Below are 18,294 nucleotides of genomic sequence, written 5' to 3' on the forward strand. Positions count from 1 at the left end.
AATAATGAACTTACCTTATTACACAAACACTAAGTACCTACATATAAAAGTAGGTGTACAAAAAGTTCAACAAAAAATACAATATTAACAATCTTTTGTTTCAAGTCTTAGTTTTTTAAGTTAGTTGTAAGTCAATTAAGGTTTTTCTTCTCCCTTGTTTTCCTTAATAAATAATAAATATTGTTATACAAAAAACTAAAAACAGGTCAACTAGACATAATTAATAAATATTTCAGATGAAAGCCTTAGCTAAACACTGTAAATACCTAATTATACCATTAGCTTTAATGAAATGTACATACAGAGGTGGTCAAAAGTATTTACACAACGAGCTTTTTTTTCAATTGTCAACTAATTGAAAAAAAAGCTCGTTGTGTAAATACTTTTGACCACCTCTGTATATATATAAGGGATAAAGCACAAATAAATTAAAAAATTAAAAAATATTGGTATGTTCAACAGCTTCTAGGGCCTTAAGTGTGCCAGTATCCATTTGTGAAACCCCGCCGTTCGTGTGAAAACAATCGGCCAGCCAATTGTGCCGCAAGCACCTCCGTATGAAGTGATGCCGGCCAGGAATGTGAATTCCTCGTAGCTGCGGCGCGAGGTGCCCATCAATGGACTGCCGGAGTCGCCGCCGCAGGTGCCCTTATTATCCAAGCCGCCGGCGCATATCTGTGATCGGGGCTGGAAACCCAGGTGCGCGTACTTTTCCGAGCACACTTTTGGTTTCCTTATCTTGAGGGCAGCATGTTGCAGCACCTTGCTCCCAGCGTCGAACATGCCCGTTTTTCCCCAGCCAGCCACGCGCAGCTTGGATTTACTCAGTGAGCTGCGGTAGCCCAGAACGCAAATCGGATAGTAAGCGAGCGTATATCTGATGGATACATTCATAAATGGTAATAGATAGCAATAGGTCGTGCTTACTTACCGCACTGGCACTTGGAGTCGCACCAGGGCGATGTCGTTGTGAGAGGTGTACTTGCCTGGATCGTAGTCATCATGCGCTGTTACCGACTCCACGTCGATGTCCAGATGTGGGGGAGCGCAGATTCTTTGTGCGCCCCAGCTCATGCAGTCCGGGTTTTGGGAGGTTGTGTGCTCGCCCAGGCGGATGCGTTGGATTTGCAGGACCTCATCGGTTACACAGTGGGCTGCAGTCAGGACATAGCGATTGTTAATCAGGGAGCCACCACAACTGGGGACTAGTTTCCAATCGGCGTTGAAGGCACTCCGATTCCGATATAGAAGCATGGCCAGCCACGGGTATTCGTTGAGATTCGGCTCCGTGCCACCCATAACCCGGTAAGTCAATTGTGGCCGTCCACAAGCCGGATAGCTTGGCAAGATGGTTGCCGGCTTGGGACAGCAGATATAACTCATTTGGTTAAGATTCTGGTATCGAACATTGTCGCCACATATTCTTGTGTGCAATATATCTAATTTTGCAGACCACGACAATATTTTGCTCTTCAGATCGTCATATATGTGTGGGCAATCCTCAAGTCGGATGCACTTCTCATCCGGTTGACACAGTTTATCTATTGAAAAGTAGAGAAATAATTGTTATAAGACAGTGTTTTCATAAATTGTATTAATCTTCCTTCGCAATTGTCTTGTGCAATTCGATAGCAGAAAAAGTTAATCAACTTATAACACAATTTTCAAGCTCTTAAATGTTCTTACCAGGACTACCAGCAGAAACCAAATGTGCCATCAAACAAATGAGGATCACCATTAAGGAACCAGTTTCCAGTGCGAGGAACATTGTTTCTCAGAATTTGAATAGCAACTGTTCTCAAAAAGCACTTGTTTTCAAAAAGCAACTGCTTTAAGTGAATTCAGTAAGAGTTGCAATTGCGCGTGAGTCAATTAAAAATCTTGTTATGACGAAATTTAAATGATATTTCCAATTATAACTCGTATTTATGACGAAATTTACATGCTTGACTTATGACGTTATTGAAATGATTTAACGGCATCCGCCGCGATATCCATATTTGAATTCAAATATATGCACAGGTTTTTTACGTATTCTAAGTCGATATAACAAATATAAATGGGATCTAGTTATTTTTTGTACCAAATCTTTTCTACGCCTCTAAGATCTGTTATGAAAGCTATGAAGCTTTTATAGTTATGGGTACGTTCTTACCCGCCGTTCTTGCGGACAAACAGACGGACATGACTAAATCGACTCGGCTAGTGATCCACATCAAGAATATATATTCTATAGTTTCGGAAACGCTGCATTCTGCCTGTTATATCCTTTTCAAAGAATCTATTACTCGTATATCCCTCAGCGCTACGAATAACGGTTATGAGGCATGAGCTGTTGTTGTAAGCTTCGCTAGGTGGAGCCTGTGTGCACCTTAGAAAACATTCGCTATGCTGCCTGCGAGTGCGAGTAACGGGAATCTAAAAGTCGAGGTAATCGATTGTTAGTTTTGTCTTTCAAGTGCAGTAATTTAAACAGCCGATTTGTTTTGCTTGGCGCGGTTCCTAAATCGGAATATCGGAAATGAAACAACGAGACCTTTGTTTACATTTTACAAATTTAACTTAACTTAAGTTTTAAGTTAACTTTAAAATAATGATTTTATATATACCATTGATAATCCCATAGAATACACGTTAAGATTGATGAAATAACTGGCAAGATTTCTGGTTAAATATATTCCTTGATCTATGATTTATGTGCTTGTACTACGAATTGCTTTAACTAAAATAATAAGAAAAGCACTGTTAAGATAACTTCGTGGCGTTGCAGTTGCTCCGCAGCCGAAACGCCCCACTACCTTGACTGCCGAAAACAGCTGATCGAAATTCCGGGCGACGCACCGCTGGTCAATAAATAAAAGCGAACTTTTGTTTTATTTGAACTTTTGCATGCCCTGCCCCGAACTGAGAGAGCCAGCAGCATGGGCATCCTAGAGAAGATCGCGGAGATCGAGCGCGAGATCGCGCGGACACAGAAGAACAAAGGTTTGCGATTAGTGCCGCGCTGGCCATCGGAATTTAGGTTAGGATTCTGTAGCTGGAGGTTTGCTAAATCTGCATGTTTTTCATCCCCCTCCCAAAGCCACCGAATACCATTTGGGCCTGCTGAAGGCCAAGTTGGCCAAGTACCGCTCCCAGCTGCTGGAGCCATCCAAGAAGGGCGAAAAGGGCGACGGATTCGATGTGCTCAAGAGCGGCGACGCCCGGGTGGCGCTCATTGGCTTTCCCTCTGTGGGCAAGTCCACAATGTTGTCCACTTTGACCAAAACGGAATCGGAGGCTGGTAAGTGGATGCCGCACACCGCCCAAAAGCATCTTCCATTTTAGTTTTACTGTTCCATTCCGATAGCAAACTATGAGTTCACCACTTTGACCTGCATTCCGGGCGTCATTGAGTATCAGGGTGCCAATATCCAGTTGCTGGATCTGCCCGGAATCATCGAGGGCGCTGCCCAGGGCAAGGGGCGTGGTCGACAGGTCATTGCCGTAGCCCGCACCGCTGATCTGGTGCTGATGATGCTGGACGCCACCAAGCCAAACGTTCACCGGGAGCTGCTCGAGCGGGAGCTGGAGAGCGTGGGCATTCGTCTGAACAAGCGCAAGCCCAACATTTACTTTAAGCAGAAGAAGGGCGGCGGCCTGAGCTTCAATGCCACCTGTTCCCTCACGCGCTGCAACGAGAAAATGGTCCAGACCATCCTGCACTCCTTCAAGATCTTCAACGCCGAGGTGCTCTTCCGCGAGGACTGCACCGAGGACGAGTTCATCGACGTGGTCACCGCCAACCGTGTGTATCTGCCCTGTCTGTATGTCTACAACAAGATCGATCAGATCTCCATCGAGGAGGTGGACCGCTTGGCGCGCCAGCCAAACTCGATAGTGGTTAGTTGCAACATGAAACTTAATCTGGACTACATGATGGAGGCGCTCTGGGAAGCTCTCCAGCTCATCAGGGTGTACACAAAGAAGCCAGGCGCTCCTCCAGACTTCGACGATGGATTGATTCTGAGAAAGGTAAGAGACCAATTCCTTCTTCATCCTGTTAGTAACTCTAATTCCTTTAATATTTCTTGGTTAGGGCGTCAGTGTGGAGCACGTGTGCCACGCCATCCATCGCACGCTGGCGGCGCAGTTCAAGTATGCCCTGGTGTGGGGCACCTCCACGAAATACTCGCCGCAGCGCGTGGGGATTGCCCATGTGATGGCCGACGAGGACGTCATCCAGGTGGTGAAGAAATAAAGATTGTTGCTGGTGAAATATATATTCTATGCTATAACTGAAAGTGAAAGTCTAGGCCCCTTTCGACATAACGATTTATTGAAACTTGTAAAGAGTGGCATTCTCAATTGCCTGTGGCATTGGTGGCGGAACTGGCCGCCGTTGCATAGGACTTGTTCATCAGAGCCGATATGTTGGAGAAGGGCGTTGGACCGCTGCTAATCCGTTGAGGTTCCACCGACGGCAGCGGAGGATTGTCGATCCGCTCGAAAACGTTGGTGGTGTCTCGCAGGCGGTAGCGTCTGAGGTTTAGGTAGTGCTCCTTATGCTCCTCCACCCGCTGATGCACCTCGTGGAGGCGTCCCGCCAGCGAGATGAAACTCTCATTCAGTTGGCGGAAGCCACGCTTCAGATCATCCGGCGAAATACTCTGCGGATTGGAGATCGCGTGCATGTGGCGCTCGGTCAGAGCGATCTGCTGGCGAAAGGCGATCAAATCCTGCTCGTACTTCGCCACCAGGCACTGAAAGTACTGGAACGGAGCATTGTTCTCGAACTGCAGACCGGCTGGGGTGTCCTGCGTGCGTTGGGCCATCTCCAGAGATTGAATCGCCTTGACGGTCTCTTGGCGCATCAGGCGGATCTGCTGATTGCTGCCCTCCACTAAAGTGGCCATATTCTGCAGCGCCCACTTCAAGTTCGTGATCTCGTGGCTGACATTCGTGAATTTGGACGTGGAAGTCCGTCCAATGTCGGAGGAGATCGTCTTCTGCTGCTTGATATACGCCTTTAGGCCATCCACCGTTTTTATTATCTCGTCGGGCACTTTGGTTTCCTTAATCTGGAGTGATCAAAATAAAAGGATTAATGTGTTTTTCGGTGAAAGACTCATTGTCCGCACCTTGATGCCATCCTGCTTGTTGTCCCCCAGCTTTGGTTGCGTGGCGGTCACATCGATCCCACCCAGACCCACAAAAGTTGATGCTGCCGGGGCAGCTGCCTGACCCGCTGGCTTGCTAAAGATTCCTCCTCCTCCTAGGGTTGTCGTCGCATTGGTGGTTCCCAGTTTTAGACCCGTGTTGAAGGGCTGCGCCGTCGCCGTCGTCGTGGTTGTGTTAAAGTTCAAACTGGCCGCCGTGGTGGCCTGTGGCTTGGGGAAGGCAAACGATCCAATTCCGGAGCTGAGGGATGCTGGCATCGCAGCTGCCGCCGTTGTGGCGGTGGTGCCGAATCCAAAGGCCGGCGGCGCGGTGGTCGGCGCACTAGTGGCCGGAGTGGCAAAGGAGAAAGTGGGAGCCACAGTGCCCACGGCTGGTGCAGGTGCTCCGAAGGCCGATGCTTGCGTGGAAGCTGGCGCTCCAAACGCAGTTGTCGCTGCGGGTGCTCCGAAGGCGGACGTGGCGGCGGGTGCTCCAAAAGCGGGCGTGGCGGCGGTTGCGCCAAAAGCGGGCGTAGCGGCGGTTGCTCCAAAGGCGGGCGTGGCAGCTGGAGCTCCAAAAGCGGGCGTGGCAGCTGGAGCTCCAAAAGCCGACGTTGCTGCTGGTACGCCAAAAGCGGGCGTGGCAGCAGCCGTTCCAAAAGCCGGCGTCGCAGTGGAAGTGGCGCCAAAACCAGGCGTGGACGCAGGCGCTCCAAAAGCCGGCGTAGCAGCTGGTGCCCCAAAGGCCGGTGTGGCCGCCGGAGCTGCAAACAAGGAGGTGGTGCCCGGAGCAGCACCGAAGGTGGGCGTAGAGGTGGCTGCTCCAAAGGATGGAGGCGGAGCAGTCGTCGTCGCCGGTCGCGCGCCAAAAGCGAAAGCGCCGGGAGCAGCAGTGCCGCCTCCAATGGCGTTGTTCGTGTTGGGCGTAAACATCTTTAGGCACCCAACTTATGGATTTACACAGGAATTTTGAACAATTAAACTATATTTACTGCAAAAATTTATGAAATTAGTTTTGTTTAAGGCCAAAGCATCTGTAGTTTTACTGCTAGGGGAGAGATGACACTATCGATGATATCGATAAGTAGTGAGTGCAAAAATATATACGGATAAATATGAAAAAGTATTCAAATTGATTCAAATAAATACACTATGGATATAAATATATAAAGTATTTGCAGCTTCATATAGTTACGATTTATGATTTTCAAAGATTTAATTTTGGTCTGCAGTGTGGTGAGTTCGGGTCACTACAACATGGTTGTTATTTGATATCAAACGTTAGCCTTCAGATTTTAAAATGAAAGAATTATTTCAAAATTTAATATACATATTTCAATTTTAAAATTACATAAAAAATTTTTTACGTACTAATGTCTTACAATAACTTTAAATACAGCAGGACCTATTACAGTACGAAGCAGATTAAAGCAATAATTGAATTAAACGTGTTAAATTTTAAAAAAATTAAAAAATAAAAATATACATGATGGGAATAAATTAAAAAGCTATGCTTACAAAAACGTCAAATTATTAAATACTTTATGGCCAATACAATATAAAACAATAATAATAATAAACTAAGCTAATCGATATGTAATCGACCGAGCCATCTCCAATAGTTTCGCAGCAACCAGCTTTCCGGCAGATTGCTCACCCACACCAACTAGCCACCGTGGTGAGTTTGCGTGTGTGTGACTTCGTCATATGACATTTTTCACAGTTCGTCGTCGATTGTGATTCTGTCGCACTTGCTTTTTTCGACTTGCTCAGTATACACCACGGCGACGAATTAGAGAAGTTTGGAAATTATGGCCAGCCAGACGCAGGGAATCCAGCAGTTGCTCGCTGCCGAGAAAAAGGCAGCCGAGAAGGTCGCCGAGGCCCGTAAACGTGAGTTTCATTTTCAGAAACGAAAATCCATTTGGAAATGGCAGGGCGAAAAGTAACTGCGATTTTTTCACCACCCCGCCCCCCGCGCAACCATAATCACCATCACCGTTGTGTGTGGGTCACATGATGTGGTGGAAAAAAAGTAAATACAAGTCAAACCTCCATAACTCGAGATATAAATCAAATTAAACGCTGTATGCCTTGTTTGTGGCCACTAAGACTGCAACTTAAGTGCACTAAATAGTTTTTGTGCGAGTTGGCACTTTCGAGTTATGGAAGGTCGTCTTGCGGGGGGCTGATTTGCCAAGTTGCACTGATCTGATCGTCTGGATTTCTGGGTAATCCCGCAGGCAAGGCAAGGAGGTTGAAGCAAGCCAAGGACGAGGCTACCGAGGAGATCGAGAAGTTCCGCCAGGAGCGCGAGCGCGCCTTCAAGGAGTTCGAGGCCAAGGTAAGACGCCACATTGGGTAACTTATGTACATATAATACCGTGTGAACCCCGATTACAGCACATGGGCAGTCGCGAGGGCGTGGCGGCCAAGATCGATGCGGATATCCGCGTTAAGCTGGCCGACATGGACCGGGCCATCCAGACCCGCAAGGACCCCTTCATCCTGGAGATCCTGCAGTACGTGTACAACATCTCGCCCGAGGTGCACAAAAACTACAACCACAAGTAAAGAGGTGGCCCCCAAACTGTGCGCTGTAAATTCAATGTCCACGTTCAACTCTAATCCATAATTTAGACCCGTAATAATAGTGGTTAATCTAACTGGAAACACTGCTGTATTATTATTCCATACATTAAAGTGAAAATTCGTTGTTGTTCCATGTAGAAAAAAGCGAGCATATTAGTTTGCCTCCCACTCGCGCGGGATTGTATTATCATTGTTTTGTGTTCTGCCCAATACACGTTGTTGTTTTATCCGAAAAGTCATGTGTTTTAATTGTTTTCCTCACTTTATTTCTGCTCGCATTTTTCATATCTGCACTGCAGTCAGCTGCTGCGTGATAAGATATTCGCGGCGAGTGCATTTCATCGCTACCCAACACTGGCCATGGCGATAGTCGCACCTGCTTAAAAAATTAAATTTTAAGATGAATCCGCTTAATGAAGTTAATATACACTTGGACCAAAATATTATAAAAAATATTGAACTATTTCCTGTTTTATTTTTAATAGATTGTTAATAAAGCCTTTAATAACCAAATGAAAGACACTTAAGTAGTACATATACATATACGTACAACTACATATGGTTGTCATCATTGATATGTGCTCTATCCTACATAACTTAACATAAATATAATATATTTTTTAGTTTCACAGATAAATGGGAATTCATCGAATCTCTTGAGTTGTTATCAAGCTTAACACTTTTAAACTGCCCGCCCAATTATCGATATATTATCGAGAACCGACTGGCACTTGCCCATCACCTTAGCTCTTCGTTAGTTTGTTACAGAACATTGGCAGAAACGGTTTTTCGCTCTGTTGTCGCTCGCAAAATCAGCGGAAATTAGTTCATTCATAATTATAAAATAATAACAGCAGTGTAAAGTGCAATAGTGGGGTGTGATATTAGTAGTAGTAGTTCAATGAGCGCAAAGATGAAAGTTGATTGCTGAATTTCTGGCCAAAAACCCACACAGATGCAGATGCCTTGTGAAAGCACCGCAGAAGAGGAAGAGCGGAAGAGAAGAGAGAGCGCGATTTAGCAAAACTGGCTAAATTTAAGAATTTCTCAGAAACAAGATGCTAAATTTAGGCAGTGCCAAAGTTGGCGCTCTGGAGGAGGCCACCTCGCCACCCCCCTTCTCCAAGGACGAGAGCTTCCAGCTGTTGGAGCGGAGCCCCCATTCCCCCGCTATATCACCCACCACCACTGTACCGCTGGAGCCCCCCTTCACCACCCCCCTCGCTCCATTCGACATGGAGCTGATGAAGCGCCACAATCTTCACGAGCGCCTAACGGGAAAGGAGAGCTTCTGGCGCGGGCGCGACAGTTCGCAGAGATTCCTGGACCAGGAGCAACTATCAGCATCGCGTGAATCACTCGGTGCCGCCGACAAGAGAGCCCGGTTTGCAGAAAGGTTTGTAAGCCCACTTTTACCAGCATTCAAAGAGAGCGGGAATCGAGCGGGAATCCCCATTCCAAATTCAGACCTTTTTGGGCCGAGGAAGTAACCATTAAAGTTAATTGCAGCCGACTGCTTTTGTTGTCAGTTTTCTGTAATTGAGTTTTTACTTGTGCGGAATACAGGGTGTCTAGAAATTGAACTGATAGTTACTAATAAAACCACATATTTAAATAATGAATCCCTTATTTTATAAATATTATTAATTTATTATTAAATTATTATTTTCATAGATATTTAAATAAGCTTAACATCATAAAAATGGAAAATAGCACCCTGTATATCTTATCTCTCATTGAGGTAGAATATAAACATTAGCTGAAAAAGTACATTTGCCCAAACACATGAAGTGCGATTCTTTGTCCATATATAAATATACTCCAAATATTTGGTTTGATTGTTCACATCTGTCTTAAATCTACTGAGCAATTAATTCAGTTGCTTAGTGACTCACGATTGTTAGGTGAGTCCCCACGGACCATTTAATATTCAATAGCAACTATTATTGTTGCAATCAAGCTAATTTGATTTCTCATACAGTACTTGGCATCGTTCCAATTTCTTATCATGCCCAGCGGAAATAGACTTTCCCAGCGGGAAATGGTAAATAAACGCTTTGCTCTCGTTTAAGTAGACAAAAAGATACCCATTATCTTTTATTTACGCTTAAACTCGCATGTGTATATGTGTGTGTGTAATGCACTTGACATCCGAATGATCAGTTGGAAAAACATGTGCTCAAAGCTCTCTCGAGAGTAAAACAGCTGACTGGTGTAAATGTATATAACGGTGAAGTGGTTGCTCCGGGGGGAAGCGGGGCCCACCGGCAAAAAACCCAGCTGGTTTGCCTCTCATTTCTCAGTTTGTTGTCTTCGCTGCTGCGCGTTGGTCGTCGTCTCTCAGTTCGCTCCCAACAAATTCGTCGGTTGCCATGGCCAACATTTGTAGACTTTAATTCAGTGTTTATTAATTATCCGCTCGAAGAAGAGGTGAAAATTTCCATCATAAGTTTTTCCGCAATAATTGTGATTAGATTCTGTAAGCTTCGTAACCCAAGACAAACCGATCACCTTTCAGGGAAACGGGTTTTTCTGCCATAATTCCGTGTGTATTGTAGCATTAATCATCGTTTCGGGCGAAAAGCAAAAGACAATATTTTCTTTATGTGTGTCGCGTATCTCTTTTTTTGAACACCTCAAGTATTGCGATCTTGTGGGATGAATAAGCCTTCGATGTACATATGTATATAATGCCTATATGATCGGTGGCATTTTAGCAGGAACGTCTAAATTATATAAGTGATTTTTGCAGCCACTGCAAAAATATATCAGAAAACAAACGCCACACATGTTTCATAAATTAATGTCTCTCTCACTCTCTTGGCCTTGATTAAACCAAATGCCGAAAATTTAAAACGTGTGGGCCTACAAAGCAAACAGCCATTATATGTAAATTTTAATTATGTTTTTCGTGAAAGAAGCTGAAGATAATTTCGAGTTGTGCGAAGGCCAAAGAAGTGTAAAAATGCTTAATGAATCAACGAGTTTAGACAATAATAATAATACAATAAAGAACGAAACAACAAAAGAGGGGAATAATAAGATTTATGACTAGAATAGCTTTAGTTTAGTTTGACCTGTAGTAAAGTGTAGTTCCAATTTATTTTAGATTACAATCCTAATTCATGGATAAATATCTTTTACTGGCTTATCTAGCTTATTTTAGTAATATCCATTTAATTGGCATACATATGTATAATGAAATAAGACTGAATATAAGACTGTAATGCTGCTGATAACAAAATATACTTCATAAGTTCAAATCCAGACACTATGCTTGATTGCTTATCAGTTGAATAAATTATTCTTTTCACTCTTTTACTCATTTGCTATATACACTTTTGATGAAACCCGCAAAGATTGCTCACTCCCATTGCCCTTTGAAGCCTTAAGTATTCTATATCGATTAAAGGCTGTGAATCATTAGATATTTCTCATCCAAAAATCGCATCACATGAAGCTGATTTTTAGCAAACAAATACCAAATGTTTGTATGTAATAAGAGAAGTGTTTGTTAAAGTTTATAGCACATTTTCAACTTAACGCTAGCAACTGCTGTGAGTTCCGAGGAAATTAAACTGAAGATAGCCCGAGCATATGCTGAGATTTCTTAGTTCCTAGACTTAATTACTTGGATTAACGGAGCAAACGTTAACTGAGGTCATCTTGTGCGTTTCCTTCCCGTCGCAGAAAGGTCTCATTTAATGTCGCAGGTCGGTAAATTCCCGTGGCGTTGGCTCTCCCAGGGGTTGACCTAAATATGTTATTGGTGTTTTGATGGGATGTGCGTCCATTAGGACCTTTCCGCACGACAGGCGTCGCCAGCCGAGAATTTAACGTGTTTTGCTCCCGTTTCCTCGCTTCAAATTGAATATCATTGGGTTTCCGAGTTAGCCGTGACTTGCGATTATTTTATATTATTATGAAAATAATCACTGGCTACTATTACAATAAATTTTATGAATGTTTATAGAATAGGTGTAGTTACTTTAAATTACATTTAAGCCCACTATAATAAAGTTTTCTATATCTTAATCTGACTTAAGTAAGTCTGCGATGTGTTTCAGCCGAAAGTTTATCTACCTAGCTAAATACGATAATTAACCTTATCTGTCACTGTCCGTATATAGCAACGTGCCCACGCTCCAACTGCCAGAATCTGCCGAGCCCAGGGCCAATGGCAAAAGGCCCACTGTGGACAGGACCAACCCATCGAATCCAGCCGCTCCCCTTCTGCCAATGACTGATCCGGATTTTGTGAAGGGCAATGGAGGCGGCGTCTACGATGATCGCGAGTGCAGTTGCCCCAGGGAGTTCTATCAGCGTGGCGAGATTAACACCTCGCTGTTCTTTGAGGACTGCATTCGATCCATTGACTTCGTCTTGGCCTACAGGATCAATGCGCACGAGCCCACGGAGCTGGAGAACACGGAAAAGCGTCGTGTTTTCGAGGCGAATCTCATTAGTCAGGGACTGGAGGTCGAGGCCAGTCAGAAGGACCAGATCTGGTTCGTTAAGGTGAGTTTGCACTGCTCAATTAACTTGTATAATCTTTTCATATATTTTGATTTTAGATCCACGCTCCTTTGGAGGTCCTGCGACGGTATGCGGAAATTCTTAAGCTGCGCATGCCCATGAAGGAGGTAAGTAAACATACTTTTATGTGCCAAGCTAATGTCAAAATTATAGCATTCTTTTAGGCCTTATTCAAAAATTAAAAGTTCCCGAAAATGTAATTTATTTATTTATGATTTAATTTTAATTTAAATCATTTTATTTTTTGTATGTTTTAGTCGTTATGCAATTTGCGCATATCTGAAAGATCGAATCGCCTACGAAATGCGGCCCATTATCTGACCAATAAGGTTGGCCAAAGCGTTGAAGTTGAACCAGTTAAATATTTTATTATTAATCCCCTAAAAATAATCTTAAATTATCATATTTCGTTTAGCTTCCGCTGTGAGTTGTTTAAAATCGAACTAAAATACCCAGCCTAACCTTGATAGATTTTGTATAAAGAAAATGTAACTTAGAACAAGCCAGCTTGAATGTTAATACCTAATTATTACAATTAGTTTCTAAATACTATTTAAACTTGAATTTTCGATGCCTTTAGATTCCAGGAATGTCCGTGGTCAATCGATCGACCAAGAGCGTGTTTTCTAGTCTTAAACATGTTTTCCAATTCTTTCTGCGCAACATTTATGTGGACGAGGAAATTTTTCCAAAGCGAGCTCATCGATTCACCGCCATTTACAGTCGCGATAAGGAATATCTGTGAGTCAAACTAATTTCTATTAAAATTGCAATACCTATTTATTTATTTATTTCCTTATTGCCCGGCAGCTTTGACATCCGACAGGATTGTTTCTTTACCACCGCCGTCCGTTCCCGCATCGTAGAGTTCATCCTAGATCGCCAGCGATTTCCTGCCAAGAATCAACATGACATGGCCTTCGGTATTGAGCGACTGATTGCCGAGGGTGTCTACTCTGCTGCCTATCCACTCCACGATGTAATAGATTGACGCTATGCTAAATTGTTGAACTAATCCATGTATTAATCACAGGGTGAAATAACTGAGACGGGAACTATGAGAGCGCTGCTGTACAAACATTGGGCCTCTGTGCCCAAATGGTATCGCTATCAGCCCTTGGATGACATCAAGGAATACTTTGGTGTCAAAATTGGTGAGATCTTATAATATTAAATTAAATAATGTTTACTAATGTGTAGTTATCAATTTTAGGCTTGTACTTCGCCTGGCTGGGCTACTACACCTACATGTTGCTGCTGGCCTCAATAGTGGGCGTCATTTGTTTCCTATATTCATGGTTCTCCCTTAAAAACTATGTGCCTGTGTAAGTTTATATTTAAATAATGCTCCATAGAATGGAATCTAATTAAATGATTTTATCTCCAGGAAAGATATTTGCCAGAGCGGTAATACAAACATAACCATGTGTCCTCTTTGTGATTGGTGCAACTTTTGGGACCTGAAAGAGACCTGCAACTATGCCAAAGTCACGTACCTCATTGACAATCCCAGCACCGTGTTCTTCGCCGTCTTTATGTCCTTTTGGGCCACCCTGTTCCTGGAGCTGTGGAAGCGGTACTCCGCCGAAATAACGCATCGCTGGGATCTGACGGGATTCGATGTGCATGAAGAGCATCCGAGGCCGCAGTATCTGGCGCGTTTGGAGCACATACCGCCGACGAGAGTGGATTATGTGACCAACATAAAAGAGCCAACGGTTCCTTTTTGGCGCATGAAACTTCCCGCCACCGTGTTCAGCTTTTCAGTGGTACTGCTGCTCATTGCACTGGCCTTTGTGGCCCTGCTGGCAGTGGTTGTATACCGAATGTCCATGCTGGCCGCGCTTAAAGTGGGTTCTAGTCCCATGACCACCTCTAGCGCTATTGTTCTGGCCACAGCATCAGCAGCCTTTGTGAATCTGTGCCTGCTCTATATACTTAATTATGTAAGCAAATGGTTTCGTTTGATGAAATGCCACTAATACCACGCTTCCTTTTAGATGTACAATCATTTGGCCGAGTACCTGACAGAGCTGGAAATGTGGCGCACTCAAACTCAGTTCGATGACTCGCTGACCCTTAAAATTTATCTGCTGCAGTTTGTCAACTACTATGCCTCCATTTTTTACATAGCTTTCTTTAAGGGCAAATTCGTGGGCCATCCGGGGGAGTATAATAAGCTTTTTGACTATCGCCAGGAGGAGGTGAGTCTTTTCATTGCCTATCTACTTATAGTAAAATGAATAACATCTTTTATTTGCAGTGCTCGTCGGGCGGCTGTTTGACGGAGCTGTGCATCCAGTTAGCCATTATAATGGTTGGCAAGCAGGCATTCAACACAATTCTTGAAGTGTATCTTCCCATGTTCTGGCGAAAGGTTTTGGCCATTCAGGTCGGCCTGTCGCGACTTTTCAACAACACCCCGAATCCAGACAAGACGAAGGACGAACGCTGGATGCGTGATTTCAAGCTACTGGATTGGGGTGCCCGAGGTCTGTTTCCCGAGTATTTGGAGATGGTCTTGCAGTACGGCTTCGTAACCATATTTGTGGCCGCTTTTCCGCTGGCGCCATTCTTTGCCCTGCTAAATAATATTCTGGAAATGCGACTGGATGCAAAGAAACTATTGACCCACCACAAGCGTCCAGTATCACAGCGAGTTCGAGATATAGGAGTGTGGTATCGCATCCTGGACTGCATAGGCAAGCTCAGCGTGATCACAAATGTAAGTAAAATTCGAAAAGTAGAAGCATCAAAATATCTAAAACTATATACCACACATTTAGGGATTTATTATTGCCTTTACCTCTGACATGATTCCGCGTTTGGTGTATCGGCATTACGTGAACAAGAACGGCACTCTGGATGGTTACCTTAACTTTACGCTATCAGAGTTCAAAGTCATTGATTCACCCACGTTGTATAGCTTAGCTGGTGATCTCTCCAACATAACAACATGCAGGTGAGTGAAATATATGGAATAGTTTCATCGAATTCGTTACTCATTAGCTAACTTCTTTTCAGATACACGGACTTTCGACTTCCACCATCGTCTCCAGAAAAATACACATTGAGCAGCATGTTCTACATAATTCTGGCCTGTCGATTGGGTTTTGTGGTAGTCTTTGAAGTGAGTGATACTTAGGAAAAGATTTATTTGTATTATTTTTCAAACATTTATATTTGTCGGTTCCAAAACGTAAATTTCTTGATTTAGTTCTCTAGTTTAACTTCTAAGTATGTTCAGGCATTAAATGTGTGTGGAGGGCTTTGCGGAATGACTTCAAGATTCTCACTGGGCTCAGACTTTAGCTTGCGATAAAGAGCATAGATACCATACGAAACTAACGCATTTAGCACTGAAATATATATTGCAATATAAACAATTATGTAACTTAAGTATTAAAGGAGTAGCTCACCTATAAAAACGCCAAAAATTAGGCTTCTCGCTATTCGACGATCCACTGCGGCATCAACTTCATCAATTCGCAGCTCCAGGCTCACAAAAATGCCCGTTTCAACAACCATTGACAGACATGAGTTTATCAACCAGGGAGCAATACATACGAGACGTTTCTTTAAATAGTTTGTTATATTTTTTATTAAATAAGTAATTTGTTTGGGATATTTAAAATATATTACCTGCTTTATGCCGTCGATAAGAATACAGGCCACCATTAGGTTTATCATTGCCTTTACCCAAATTATAAACGTTGCTGTCATATAGAAAACTTGCGAGAACTCCCGCACCCACAGATAGTTCACTGTAAGACTTTGTATGTAGAAAATAATTATATTTGGTAATTTCCCTTAAGTTACCCAATGTGGAAAAGAAGGTTCCAATGGGAGTCAAAGCTTCCACTTCGGCATCCTGTTCCCATTTTTCTATATCCATAAAATCGAGGTATAGATAGAAGCTCGAAGGACCCAGTATGCTCAGTGCTAATAGCAAGTCTCCACAGGCTATGCAGAGGCCCACCGAAGAAAGGCTTAGGAATTCAAAGTACTTCATCTTGAAAACGGCTTAATTCACTTTGTACAATATTTCGACAGATTTTAGTTTTGTATTCTTCAGCTTGTTTGGTATTCCTGGTTTCAATGAGATTTAATAATATCCTTTTGTAATCCTTTTGTGTAGTTATTTATTCCTTTTACAATTTGTATTCCTATATCCTTTTTTATAATTTTAGTATTGTATTTAATTTTCCTTAAACGCGTCCGCTTGGCTCGAGGTACTCACAGCTACTAACTAAAGTTTTTGGCTCTAAGTAGAACTAGGGCCAATTATCCATTTAGTTTTCCTTTGGTTCTTTATATTTACCATTCATTCTTTCCCGGCTTTCTGTTTTTCTTATGCTGCTAGAATCCAAAGTCCATCGAGTCAAGTATGTTGCATGTGTTGCATGTTTGTTGAGCGGTGTGCTGCTGTGCCGGTTTTGGTTTCTAAGGGGTTTCTTTTTCGAACAGAACTCGACGATATCGTCCCCAATACACATTATATTAGGGTTGAGGCTATCACCTGTCTAAGCTGCATTTAGCCAATTCCATTTACTTGCCTGGAAAGTTGTCATTTGGTAGGCTTCATTTGACCCCAAATTCGCCAGCAACGTCGCAGACTAAATATTGTAATTCAGGGGCGTGTGATGATGAAATATTATGCTTAAATTAGTGGATGGTTTGCTTTTTGTTTTTAGAACTTTGTGGCATTGGTGATGATTTTGGTGCGTTGGTGCATTCCGGACATGAGCGTGGAACTGCGTGACCAAATCCGACGCGAAGTGTATGTGACCAATGAAATTATCATCGACCAGGAGGCCCACCGGGCTCGTTTTGGTATGTGATTAAATCTTAACTTTTTAGTTTATATTAACTTAAATTATCATACGTTTCAGAGCGTGCCAAGCGCTGCAGTTCGGTGCTCCAGACGCCAGTTGACCAGGACATGGATGCTGCCTCCATTCAAGAGCCCAATGCCAAGTTCATTAACATTGAAAAGCTCCTTACCGAAAATCTCACCCAGATCGAAATGGATGCTATAATACATGGCGAAAATCCAATCACAGGAATTTCCGGTGCCGATTGCTTAGACGAAGTGCACAAAAAACTCAGTGACTAAGTTAAAAATCATTCAAAGTGATTATTTGTGTTACGGATGTTCCTTTCAGTCACTTAATTAGGCCTTAGTTATGACACTTTTATTATTATTTAGTTATCTTTAGCAATTTGTTTGCTACTTGGTTACAAGCTTTACTCATGCTTTATTTTATTGTAAGAGCCCAGTAATTGTTACATAGATAATTCAATTTTATGATCTGTTAATTGAAAATGATTTATTATGTGGCTCAAATTTATATTTATGCAGCCCAAGTGAGTGCCAATCTGTAAACGAGCACAACTCATATACTTTTATAATTAATTGCATATTACGAAATGTAAAAAGTAATCTCTCACTCGTGTTAAAAAACTCAGGCTCTCAAATGACGCGTACATGAACATTTATTTTAGATAGCATAACATATTTACATGTATTTATTGCATACACTAAACCGTATGTACATTGATGTTGATATATACTGGAATCTCTATTTAATGTTGATTATATCAATAAACAAATAGTCAAATATTGGGGTGAATAAATTGATTCTAAATGAAGTAAAACTTCAATCATTTGTGTTATTTTCAAGACTTAAATATTTTGTATGGTTTTATGATCCATTATGCGCTTAGTTTACTTAAATGTTTCATACATTTTTCTCACATATTAGAATATGTGAATAATATTATAATATGTGAATATATATTTAGTACAATTAATCATTGAATTTTTGATTATTTTAATATAAATAATTAAAGTATTTATTTCTATATACTTGGTGTAACATAACTTAACTTTGGTATTACTTATTTTAAGTTTCTTCACTTTAAGTTAGTATAATATTATTCTGAATGTCTATGGTATATGCCCTAGTCACACGTTGTAGCGTGCCATCAGCCATCCCTGGTCGGCCAGAACGACCCCCCTTTTCGC

At 42.5% G+C, this 18,294-nt stretch overlaps 6 protein-coding genes across 9 annotated transcripts; 3 read left to right on the forward strand and 3 right to left on the reverse strand.

Annotated features, from left to right (window-relative positions):
• Positions 1 to 448: 448 nt before the first annotated feature.
• On the reverse strand, positions 449 to 1,461 carry LOC117143905 (phenoloxidase-activating factor 3). Its single transcript, XM_033308813.1, has 3 exons — positions 932 to 1,461; positions 503 to 877; positions 449 to 465 (listed from the first exon to the last, which is right to left on the reverse strand). Exons 1-3 carry the CDS (start codon positions 1,381 to 1,383, stop codon positions 456 to 458), a joined length of 837 nt encoding a protein of 278 aa, XP_033164704.1. The 5' UTR covers positions 1,384 to 1,461; the 3' UTR covers positions 449 to 455.
• Positions 1,462 to 2,810: 1,349 nt separating this feature from the next.
• Positions 2,811 to 4,278, forward strand: LOC117143904 (developmentally-regulated GTP-binding protein 2). The gene is made up of 4 exons (XM_033308811.1): positions 2,811 to 2,985; positions 3,083 to 3,283; positions 3,350 to 4,014; positions 4,079 to 4,278. The coding sequence occupies exons 1-4, from the start codon at positions 2,922 to 2,924 to the stop codon at positions 4,238 to 4,240; spliced, it is 1,092 nt and encodes a 363-aa protein (XP_033164702.1). The 5' UTR covers positions 2,811 to 2,921; the 3' UTR covers positions 4,241 to 4,278.
• Positions 4,279 to 4,290: 12 nt separating this feature from the next.
• LOC117143903 (nuclear pore complex protein Nup58) lies at positions 4,291 to 6,203 on the reverse strand. Its single transcript, XM_033308810.1, has 2 exons — positions 5,121 to 6,203; positions 4,291 to 5,060 (listed from the first exon to the last, which is right to left on the reverse strand). The coding sequence occupies exons 1-2, from the start codon at positions 6,069 to 6,071 to the stop codon at positions 4,344 to 4,346; spliced, it is 1,668 nt and encodes a 555-aa protein (XP_033164701.1). The 5' UTR covers positions 6,072 to 6,203; the 3' UTR covers positions 4,291 to 4,343.
• A 651-nt stretch (positions 6,204 to 6,854) lies between these two features.
• LOC117145131 (V-type proton ATPase subunit G) lies at positions 6,855 to 7,965 on the forward strand. The gene is made up of 3 exons (XM_033310651.1): positions 6,855 to 7,031; positions 7,382 to 7,482; positions 7,542 to 7,965. The coding sequence occupies exons 1-3, from the start codon at positions 6,950 to 6,952 to the stop codon at positions 7,710 to 7,712; spliced, it is 354 nt and encodes a 117-aa protein (XP_033166542.1). The 5' UTR covers positions 6,855 to 6,949; the 3' UTR covers positions 7,713 to 7,965.
• Positions 7,966 to 8,495: 530 nt separating this feature from the next.
• LOC117142723 (anoctamin-1) lies at positions 8,496 to 17,887 on the forward strand. Of its 4 annotated transcripts, none has more exons than XM_033306884.1 (15): positions 8,496 to 9,126; positions 11,861 to 12,248; positions 12,305 to 12,373; positions 12,524 to 12,622; positions 12,847 to 13,007; positions 13,077 to 13,245; positions 13,300 to 13,420; positions 13,480 to 13,591; positions 13,654 to 14,212; positions 14,267 to 14,470; positions 14,530 to 14,991; positions 15,053 to 15,228; positions 15,291 to 15,396; positions 16,961 to 17,099; positions 17,159 to 17,887. In XM_033306884.1, the coding sequence occupies exons 1-15, from the start codon at positions 8,789 to 8,791 to the stop codon at positions 17,380 to 17,382; spliced, it is 3,327 nt and encodes a 1,108-aa protein (XP_033162775.1). In that variant the 5' UTR covers positions 8,496 to 8,788; the 3' UTR covers positions 17,383 to 17,887. The 4 variants fall into 4 exon arrangements, with proteins under 4 accessions (XP_033162775.1, XP_033162776.1, XP_033162777.1 ...); XM_033306885.1 differs by having other exon boundaries at positions 12,524 to 12,595; XM_033306888.1 differs by lacking the exon at positions 8,496 to 9,126 and adding an exon at positions 10,056 to 10,160.
• Positions 15,407 to 16,652, reverse strand: LOC117142725. Its single transcript, XM_033306893.1, has 5 exons — positions 16,588 to 16,652; positions 16,086 to 16,355; positions 15,909 to 16,030; positions 15,686 to 15,842; positions 15,407 to 15,625 (listed from the first exon to the last, which is right to left on the reverse strand). Exons 2-5 carry the CDS (start codon positions 16,276 to 16,278, stop codon positions 15,510 to 15,512), a joined length of 588 nt encoding a protein of 195 aa, XP_033162784.1. The 5' UTR covers positions 16,279 to 16,355; positions 16,588 to 16,652; the 3' UTR covers positions 15,407 to 15,509.
• Positions 17,888 to 18,294: the final 407 nt, after the last annotated feature.

This window comes from Drosophila mauritiana, chromosome 3R (genome assembly GCF_004382145.1).
Source record: "Drosophila mauritiana strain mau12 chromosome 3R, ASM438214v1, whole genome shotgun sequence".
In the NCBI taxonomy this organism is placed as follows: domain Eukaryota; kingdom Metazoa; phylum Arthropoda; class Insecta; order Diptera; family Drosophilidae; genus Drosophila; species Drosophila mauritiana.